General features: G+C 33.6%; 1 protein-coding gene across 1 annotated transcript; it reads right to left on the bottom strand.

Moving 5' to 3' along the window:
* LOC126001386 (olfactory receptor 4K15) lies at nt 1–945 on the bottom strand. Its single transcript, XM_049768646.1, has one exon. The coding sequence runs from the start codon at nt 943–945 to the stop codon at nt 1–3; it is 945 nt and encodes a 314-aa protein (XP_049624603.1).
* Between the last annotated feature and the right edge of the window lie 10,445 nt (nt 946–11,390).

Genomic DNA, 11,390 nt, shown 5'->3' with positions numbered 1-11,390 from the left:
TTATGAGTTTAGAACTTTGCCAGACTTAAGATATCGACTCTTCAGTTTTGACATAGCTGCCTTCATTTCTTTGTTCCTTAAAGTGTAAATAACTGGGTTTAAAATGGGAGTAAAGATGGTGTAGAACACAGCAAGGACTTTGTCCACTGAATAACTGCTAAAAGGCCACACATAAATGAAAATGCATGGTCCAAAAAATAGTGTGACTACGGTGATATGTGCAGTCAGTGTGGAGCGAGCCTTTGCCATGCTGGCAGAGGAGCGACTCCTAACTGTGATAAGGATCACAGTGTAGGAGACAACCAAGAGAAGGAAGGAGCTCAAAGAAAGAAAGCCACTGTCTGCAACTATTAGTAGACTGACAACATAGGTGTCTATGCAAGCCAACTTTGTCACAAGAGGGAGGTCACAGAAAAAACTATCTACCTGATTAGGACCACAAAAGGGCAAATTCACAGTAAATGCCAACTGGCTAGTGGTATGGACAAAGCCAACAAACCAGGAAATAAGAACAAGGATAATACATACTCGACGGCTCATAATTGTCATGTAATGGAGAGGCTTGCATATAGCAACGTAGCGGTCGTAAGCCATGGATACAAGTAACACCATTTCTCCACCAGTGAAAAGATGAACAAAGAAAATTTGGGCCAGGCAGGCATCAAAAGAAATTGTCTTGCGTTCAACAAGAAAGTCTGAGATCATTTTGGGAGTTGCAAAGGAGGCAACACACATGTCTATAAAAGAGAGATTTGCAAGGAGAAAGTACATGGGGGTATGAAGGCGGGAATCTGAGGTCACGGTGAGGATGATGAGAGAGTTGCCCAGCAGAATTGCTAGGTAGAGTACTGAAAATATTACAAGCAATAATGGTTGCAGTTCTTTTGAACTAGAGAGTCCCAACAACACAAATTCGGTCACTCGAGAATAATTTGTAACATTCATTGACTTTCAAAAAGATTTGTATCTTCAGTACCCTGAATAGAAAACAAAAATCATTGATAATTAGAGCATACATTTGATTTGTCAATTCCCCTTAAGTCTTTATGCCAACTAATTTTAGTTTATAAATATTTCTTTATTTTATACATCAACTTATATAGATAGCATTATTTTAACTATATATTTTAACAATCTACTTGATTGACCAATTGCCATAGTTAATACATGAATTTAAAAAAATTAGTAAAATTATTAACAAAGACATTGAATATTCAATATCTGCATTACATAAACTTATGTAACATTATACAGAAACATACTCTGTCAATTATTTCTCCAGTAAGTGATATTTACAAACTTTTATAAATATAACAGAGAGGAAGGATTCCAAAAATTTAACATTGACCTAAGTTAAACAAAAAGGAATGTAGAATTTACCATCCTTCATTTAATAAGTACAATATTAGCACAATTTTTCTGTTTAATTAAAAGAAATATTTCCAGATTGATGTCTGTGAAGAGGAAATAAGTCATGTAAAGACTACTTCAGTGCCAATAATATTCTTTTCCTTGATATTACTGAATGTTTCTGGTGTGGAAATATATCCAGTAATTTAGGTATTTTGTTTTGTTTTGTGGCCACACCCAGAATTTCTCATACCTTACTCATGACTCTGTGCTCTGGAATCACGCTAGCAGTGCTTGGGCACCACCATACATGTACCAAGGATTAAATGCAGTCAGCTTTGTGCAAAGCAATTAAAATGGTAGTGAAAAGATAAATCTAACCTACTTTATGTCCTATGTTAAAATCAGAGCTGTACTATCAACTAGATATATGACAAAAGTTCATACAGCCTATTTAGTTTCATTATCCTCAAACATTAGACATTTAAAATTAAAAAGCCTTCAGAAACCAAAAATGTTACTTAGGCAATTTTGATAGTGATTAATCCTTGATCAATTACAATGACTAAGCATATGTAAATTACCTAGGTGATAGTGAGGTGTGTGTGGTAATTTTGTGTACTATTACCTTAACATTTAACACGAATATAGCTTAATTTAGCTTAAAAACTAAAGTGTTTACAAAGAAAAAAATAAGTGAACTTACCATATAATAATAAATATACAAGGTTTAAAACATATTTCTTTGTATCGAGGATCAAAGCAAGGTTTTATCACTGAGATGAATCCCCAACCCTATTTATTATACAATTCAATTATTTAAAAATTGAACTTTATGCTTTTGTCCCCCCAAAATTAATCATATTATTTAATCATATATAAGAATGTTAATAAAAATGATTTCAAATAAAAGGATTTAAATAATAAAGGCAGTTGACAGATGAAATAATATAGAGACAAGTGCTTCCAAAAGCTACAGAAAATGTGTTTTCACTTACCTAAGATGAAATGGAAAATGCAGGTACCTTGTACTTTATATACATTAATGCTTGGGAAATATTGAGTTGCTACTTCCACATTAAAGAAACATATCTGGCTTTGAAGAGATAAATAATAAAAATGTTTACTTTTCAATAAAATGGGAATATAATTAGTGTTGGTAGTTAGAATGGACTCTCTTGAAGTGGTGAACTGTGACTGAATATAAGTCCTAAAGTAGATCCTGAGAAAATCAGGAGCACAGAAGACATCTTAAAATCAAAAACCTCCTTTTTCCCTGTCTTCTCTTAACTTGATATTTATAGACTCTAGGACTCCTCCCATTTTTTGCTTGTTTGATCTTTGCCCCATTTTATTTTTTTTCTTTCCTTCAAACAGAACCACATAACTTGAACCATTTTGTTCTGCCTCACAAATTGAGGGGGAAATAATGGAGGGCACCAAGGCCAAACAGTCGTATGAACATTAAGTAGAAATAAAAAATGATCAGACTTAAACACCAAATAAATCCAAAGCCAACGACAACAGAATCGATACCCAATCTACAACAAGCTAGACACAGAGGGGACCACTTGTACTATCAGCCTGGGGGGTAAAGGCATGGGATGCATGCTGAGAACAGGGGTGGAGAGAGGACAACATTGGTAGTTGGAATGCCCCTGATTCAATGTCACTATGTACCTAAAATATTACTGTGAAAGATTTGTAATCCACTTTGGCCCAAATAAAAATTATTATTTTAAAAAACCCTCCTGCTTCACAATTTAAAAAATATAACTAGTTATAGTGGTATCAGTTGTGTCCTTAATAAAAGTAAATTAGATAATTACATCTTCACAGAGACAGACATTAAAACTAATCATAATGTCATGAAGACAGCATGACAATTATTTCTTCAATCAATTGCAGCTTCATTTTAAAATATTTCAACCACAAATATGAATAAAAACTTCCTTTGAATTCACTCCAACTTGCATATTCAGTTATATAATCAGTATTCTTGAGGAACTTAAATATTGTCCTCCATGGTCGGCCTAAGTAATTTAGGCTAAAAAAGTTTAAATAAAATTTATTTTTAAAAATAACATAAATATGTCTCAGTAAGTATCACCAGTACTAATACTTGTATAATTTGTGGTTTGTTAAGACCCTGAAAATTTTTTATCAAAACCATGTTTAAGAAATATTGGGATTTTCTTTCCTTCATCTAAGACTTGTTTAAAAAATATAGATAAGTTTTCTCCCAAGTCTCAAGGACGTGTTTCACATGAAATTCATTAGCTGTAACAAAGATATTTTAAATATAACATATTTAATATGATATCCAATACAAATTTAAAACATAAAATTATATTTAGAATATTTTATTTTTAAATAGGATATTTTTAATTTACCTGCCAAAATATTTTATTTTTATGTTACTTACATTGATATTCTCTTGAAATGCATTAACAAAAAGTATAAAGCTTCAAAATAGCAATAGATGTTAGCCAAATATTTTAAAAGAAGTGTTGGTCAAAATTACATAAAAAGTTATTCTAGTTATACCTTGACTAAACAATTTTATAATTTCAAGCAAATTGCACACCCTTCAGGAATTTTTCTCTTTAATAAAAAGCAAAAAATACTCCCTAATGGAGTCTAATATTCTATAATTATCTGACTTTTAAAAGCATAGTTCTTCCAAAGTACAAAAATTCAATTATAAAAGTAATTATGAGGTTATATTAAAGTGAAATATATATTCAATCAAACTATTAAAACCATATTGTTTTAGCAAATAAGGTCATCAATTATCAATTAAGGTCATTAATCTTATTGTATATCAATGACTTTATTTACTATCTTCTCATAGTTAGATATTTGATTTCTGTTAGATATTTAAATAATTACTTGAAAAAATGAGCAAAAATTTTTTTAAATATTAATACAAAGTTCAAAGGATAATCATCTCTTTGTTCTAATTAAATGAGAAAGATGCTGAGGAAAAACTGAATTTGTTCTGTCATAGCCATATACAATCTCACTTACCAAGAGAAAAAACATTCTCTAGATTCAATGGAAGGGGTAAATAGTGAATCCACATCTTCCCAATTTCAGCCTTCACCAGTTTATTTTGAATTATCTTGTCCTTTATACACAGATATAAGGAAAGTCATCTAAATGATTATCAACTAATTAATGCTATGACTTCAATGCACTGTGGTGACCAAGAGACTCAGAGGAAATTTATAATAGCAGATATTACCTTCATTGGGGTTAATTATTGGGAGAGTTGGTTAGCTCATAATAACTAAGATCCAACATCTTTAGGACTTCACATATAGAAAAATATCAGTACTCATAGAAAGCTTTTTATAAAAGTACTTGTAAAAGCTTCAGAACAGTATCATGGAGGGTGTCAACAATTAATGCAGGACCTTTATGTATTTCACCATATACTGTTGTGTGAACATCCTGGTATATTAATAGATTCGGATATTGCACCCTACAAAGCAGAATATGGTGATGGAGCTACATAATTTTGCAAAATTTATGGGACATAAATATAGTTCAAGTGGCATAGCCTTGCATGTGCAATACTGTGGCTCAATCCCTTGCACCATATACACCCACCTCTAAACCATTAGGTGTGATTGCCCTACAGCCTCCAGCAACTCTGAAAGCAAGTTGGTCTCCATTCACTATCACCTTAAGGCATGAGACCACTGAAACAGCTAACAAAAATAGAGGCGTATTATTATGACAAAATGTTGGTGTTTTTATGGATACTTGAAATCAACTAACTAGTACAATTTATAAATAAGTTGAGTCATCTCAGTAGAAATTTGTTGCATTGCTCAGATTATATTTTTTGGTCTTAGAAACATATTCTTCAACATATATCAACATATCAGCAGATATCCCCATTAAGACTTTTGAGATAGTCTTGAGGGAGGATGAGATCCAGGGCACATTTTCATCCCACACCGTGGTCTTATTGAGTCTGAGAAATGGTTTGTAGCAGTAAGGGACCAGGTAGTGTCCTCGAGCTGGGGGTCCTTCTAGTGCTGAATCTGGTAGCATGCAACAGTCGATCTTGAGAGGGGGTGAGGAAAAAAAGGGCCACATAACAGCAGTGTAGTATCAGCTTTTGTCAGTGTGAGAGATGTGAGGCTGAGAGGGTGTCCTTTCATTTTGGGAGCAGAGTGGCAGCTTATTGGGGTAAGGGTTCAGTCTTGGTTCCTAAAGAGTTAAAAACTGAGTGTAAAGAGTGTCGAATATATCTGCTAGTGAACTTTCCTTTTCTTTGTATTTTTCCAATTCTTTGTTGTTGTTTTTTTTATTTCAGATCTTCTATTTTCTTTACATTTTGATAACTTTGCTTCCTGTCATTCTGAAACAAATGTATTATGTCAGTTATGTCAACTATGATGAATATTTTTAATAAATTTATTTTTTTAAAGAAGAGTGTTAAATAGAGAGATAAATCAGGAGTGAGGGGTTAAAGGAAAATAGGAGTTCTGAATTGGGGGATGGATAGTATATAACAGTGCTATATACAACATAGACATGGATTGTTTACAATATAGATTAGGCAAATATAGAGGAGTCCACTGCATACAAACTCACATCCTCGTATAGACAGATATTAGAGATCTATTTATAGGTTTTAGTTGGAGGCCTGACCCTTATTGAATGTGTTGAAGAGTTTAAGAAATAATTGAATTAAGAAAAAATAAAAAGATTTAAAAAATAAGAGAAAAATAAATAAATAAATAAATAAATTTGGACCAGCACAACACAGAAGAAAGGTTTTCTAGTTTCTAGGCACTTTATTAATGCCATGGGTGTGCTTTGCTAAATGAAGCTTTGGAATTAGATTGTGCATCAAACATTTTAGGATAAACATAATTTTCACATCTAGAGTACTAAGCAATATGATAGTGAGCACTATAAGAGGAGTCTACCCTCTGTAGTATCATCAGCTGTGTTTCTTTCCTGAAAAAAACCTGACAGTGTGGGCATTATGATATAATAGTAACTTAGCTTGAGTTTAAAAAGAAGAAAAAATGAGAAAGGGAAAGAGAGAGAAAAAAAGGGACACTAGTAATTTGCAAAAACATACTCAATGAATGTGACCTATAATATAAGTCTATGCTTTGCAGTTGCCTATTTCAGTGGTCTCTATGGTCATAAGCTTTAGGTCATAGTCAAAGACATAATCAAAAGGAAATTTTTAAATTGGAATATTTTATCAAGACATTGTCATAATAAGCACTGTATATGAATTCTAATATAATAGAGTGCTGAATTGAGAAATTAGGCTGTCCAATTACAAAGAACCTATGTGGCAAAGAAGTTGAAGAGTTATTTTATACATTATAAAATTGCACTACAACGAGACTCTCTGGCATTGAATCATATTTGCACCTGATTCTGTGAATGAAAACACTAGAACATTATTATATGCCTTTGTAGTGGGAGGTTGATAGAACATCTTTTCAGTCTGAACAGCTGGTTCTATTGTTGCAGGTTTCTTTGTAGTATAAAAGAGAGTAAAGGCTTTGTTTTTCTCCTCTTCCATTTGTTTTGATCATGTCTTCTTGCTATACTCTGGCACCTACGTAATCGGAGTATCTACTATTGAGATCATTATGTTTCCTAACGAAGTTTTTCTAAATATGTTGTGTAACTAAAATAATTTTGTATTTATCCTTCTTCTGGCTACTTCATTAAACATAATATTTTCTAGTTACATTCATGTTACTGCAAATTTCATGATTGAAACATTTCTTACTGCTATGTAGTATTCATTGTATATATGTGTAACATTTTTGTGATCCACTCATCTGTTGTTGGACACATAGGTTGATTCCAAATCTTGGCTATTGTGCTGAGTACTACATTCAATAGTGCTGTGCATACATATTTTGATGAATGTCTTTCTATCTTGGGGATAGATACCCTGTAGCATGATTGCTGAATCATATGGCAGCTCAATTTTGAGTTTACTGAGAAACCTCCATACTGTTGCCCATAGGGGTTGGACCGGGCAGCATTACCACCAGCAGTGGATGAAAGTTCCTTTCATACCTCATCCCCTCTAACAAAGATTGATCCCATTTTTTTTGATGTGTGCCATCCTCACTAGTGTAGTTGACATATCATTGTTGTTTTGGTTTGGATTTCCCTAATAATGAGTGATGGTGAATATGTTTTTATTTGTCTATTGGCCATCTGTTAAATAGAAGTGTCTATTTCTTCTCCTGATGTTTTGATTTTTTTTTTAGGTTTGGTGGAGCTAACCTTTATGAGTGCTTTTTATATCCTAGATATCAAACCTGTTTCTGATATGTTGTGTAAAAAAATGTTTTTTCCCATTCAGTTAGCTGTTTTCTAGTTTTAGCTCTTGTATCTTTTGCCATATAAAAAGTTTTAACTTTATGTAGTCCCATTTATTTAGATTTTGTGCTATAGCTCTTGCCATTGGAATTCTCTCATCAAAGACTTTTTTGAGGTATAATTATTAGAGTGTTCTGCCTATATTTCCTCAGTGGACTTTAGAGCTTTGGGTCTGATGTCAAGGTCTTTAATCCATTTTAGGTTGACAGTTGTGTAAGGTGTAAAGTATGGATCTTTAATTTCTTACAGGTTTTAACCAGTTTTCCCAACCCTATTTGTTGAAGAGACTCTGTCTTTGTTCCAGTGTCATGATGTTTTGATCATTATAGCTTTCTAATAAAGCTTTGGATTAGGTAAAGAAATGACACTCAATTTCTTGTTTTTCAATAAGAATTTGGCTAACCTTGTACTTTTGTGGTTCTGCATGAACTTTATAATTGATTTTTCTAAGTCCTTAAAAAATGATGTCTGGATTTGGATGGGGATTGCACTGAATCTATTTAGTAGTTTCAGAAAGAGAGTCATTTTGATGATGTTTATTCTTTCTATCCATGAGCATGTGATATTCTTCCAATTCCTTAGGTCATCTTCAATTTGAATATGTCATTCCACTATTTTCTTGCCTTAATCGTTTCAAATGAGAGAACTGGTTTGATTTCTATGTTCTTTCCTTTGTACTTGTGGCATTTTTTTCTCCCTTATTGATTTGAAGAATTCATCTCTTTGTTTTTTTGCCATTTGGATTACTGTATGTGTTGTTGTTGTTCTATTAGGGTCTATTTTATTCAGAACTCATTTCACCTCTTGGATTTGTATATGTGTCACTTTCCAGAGAGTGGGGAAATTTTCTGCTATTATTTTCCTTATTACTTCTTCTTCCCCCTTCTTTTTCTCCCCTTCTAGTATTTCTATAAGTCTTAGATTATTGTTTTTGTCTTTTTAATTAAGTACCTTATATTTTCTTCCAATATTTCTCTTGTTTCTTTATTGACTCTTGTTGCTGGCATGCACTTTGTTTTCAAGATGATCCCTGTGATTTTCTCTGGTATAATTCTGCTACTGTGGCTTGCTAGCATATTTTTTAGTTCCATTAGTTTCATTTGTATAGACTCTCTGATATTCTGATAGAGTTCTTTGAACTAGATGAATTATTCATCTATGGATTTCTTAATTTCTTTGGTTAGTGATTTTTTTAATTCCATTGCTAAGACATTAAATGCTGATTTTAAGGCCTCATATATAAAATTTGTAAGTTTTGCCATTGCTAAGACATTAAATGCTGATATTTAAATGCTGATATGAAATTTGTAAATTTTGGAGGACTTGGGAATCTGCTAGGATTTCTCTACATATCCCCATTGCTGGTATTTTTCTTAGTTTCCCCATTATTCTTTGCATAGGGTGAGTTGGGGTGCTGGAGTTTCATGGTAATTTTTATTAAGTGGCTTTTTAATTGTGTAGATGGTGGTAAGAGGTAGATCTGTTTTAGGATTTCTTTATTCTAGGTATACAAGGCTACCCAAGTATGGTGGAGATGTTTCAGTTTAGTTTGTTGAGTTTTTCTTTGGTTTTGAGGTTATATATTTTCTAAAGGAGAAAGACGATGAGCCTGGTATACCCAGGACTGTCTGGGATAGCCTGAAGTGTCAGCAGGGTTTGGGTAGTAGAAGGACTGTGGCCAGAATGTGTGCATACAAATCCCACTGATCTGTTCTAATCTGGAGGATGGGTTTCTGACAGGCAATGGCTGAGGCTCAGTTGGAGGAGTGGCCCTTTACATGTTGTCAGGTTGTAAAACCTGTTTTTTGGTTCCTCCTTGCATCCAGTCCCACTAAAAAATAGGGTCTGCAAAGTTGGGGTGATAAGGGCTATGGTGGGTTTGTGCCCTGCTTACATTTGCCAGAGGTGAGGGGGCTTATGACTGCTGGAGGCTGGAGGTTCAGTGGGGGCTACATATTTTATTTTTAAATATACCTTACTAAATACATCATAATATTTATTAGAGTTTTAAGATTTTATCAAAATCTGAGTCAGGAGTATTTCTCTTACTTGTTTATTACAGTAACTTGTAAGTTTGATTTCTTTTAGTTGAAAAAAATCTATTGTAATATTTAAATTTGTTTTTCTACATATACTGTCTTTATTCTATTTCTACATTTAAGATTTTCTATTTATCACTGACTTCAACCAATGTATCACGGGGTTGAAGTAAATGGGTATGATCCTCATATGCAGCAGATTCAGGTTCTAACCTTGGTACATTATATGGTTCCCCAAGCTCCATCTGAAGAGACTCCTAATTCCAGAAACTAGAATAAGCTCTGAGAACCACCAGGTAAGGTCCAAAAACAAAATAAATATAAAATGTATATTAATATAGATTTTGGATAATTCTAGTGTATGATTTCTTTGTTTCCACTTTAGTTATTTTCTAATATTGTTAAACCTATGGGTATATTTATTAAATTTAGAGCTTTTCAAGCATTTAAAAATATAATTAAATTATGGGGCTGGCGCAGTGGCGCAGAGGTAAGGTGTCTGCCTTGCCAGCACTTGCCTAGGATGGACCACGGTTCAATCCCCCAGCGTCCCATATGGTCCCCCAAGCCAGGAGTGACTTCTGAGCTCATAGCCAGGAGTAACCCCTGAGCATTACCAGTGTGGCCCAAGAAACAAAAATTATTCTCTGTGTGAGGAGGTTGAGGATGACCCCATCAAACTTAATCCCATCAAAGCTCCTGGCCAGGTAGGCTGTCCCAGTCAAAAAGGGTGGTACCAGACTTCTGCTGGAAGCTTTTAAAAAGTCTATGCATTTCTCCATTTCTCCATTTTTGGCTTCTTGATTCCTTGCAACTGAGGACAACCCCAACTTCACTTTGTGGCCATGCACATCTTCTAGCCATTGCACTCCACAATTACTCATAGGAAAAAAAAAAAAGACACTACAAGCATGACAATAGGGAAACAATGCGGGCCAAGTCTATGCATAGAGAATGAAGAGGGCAGTTCTGAGGACCCAAGAAGAGCCAAACATCTTGTTAGACTCTCAGATAAGGAGTTTAGAGAAGAAATATAGAAGATGTTCATAGGTATCAAAGAAAGCATACTTTGAACACAAATAAGAATCAAGAGGATATAAAGATATGGGATGCCAGGGAGGGATAGAAACTGAATCAGCCACATGCAAACCAGACATGTGACCCACTGTGCTATAGCTCTGGCCATACAAAAGATATTGTCAGGGAGCAAAGAATTAGTACAGCAGATAAGACAATTGTCTTGCATATGACCAACTGGAATTCGATTCCCCACACTACCTGAGTGACCCTTGAGCACAGAACCAGAAGTAGACCCTGAACACCAAGGGTGGTACAAAATAAAAACATAACAAATGAAAGTTTTTCAAAGAATCTTAATTTAAGAAAGAAACTACTTAGTGATTTTAGTATATTGCTTTAGGAATGATGTGACAACCTAAGAAATATAAGAACTGGTGACATAATCTAAGATTCTATTCTTTCTGTTCTGTATTTACCAAATTTATTCATCAAGGTCTTATGATTAAAGACTATGATAAAAAAATACAATAGTAACATATACGTTCATTACAAACATAATAAAAGGAGTAAAGATTTGTGTTACCTTCTAAGAGTAGT

This window comes from Suncus etruscus, chromosome 2 (genome assembly GCF_024139225.1).
Source record: "Suncus etruscus isolate mSunEtr1 chromosome 2, mSunEtr1.pri.cur, whole genome shotgun sequence".
In the NCBI taxonomy this organism is placed as follows: Eukaryota; Metazoa; Chordata; class Mammalia; order Eulipotyphla; family Soricidae; genus Suncus; species Suncus etruscus.
Note: the sequence above shows the minus strand (reverse complement) of the source record. Positions and strands in the feature narration are given on the sequence as shown.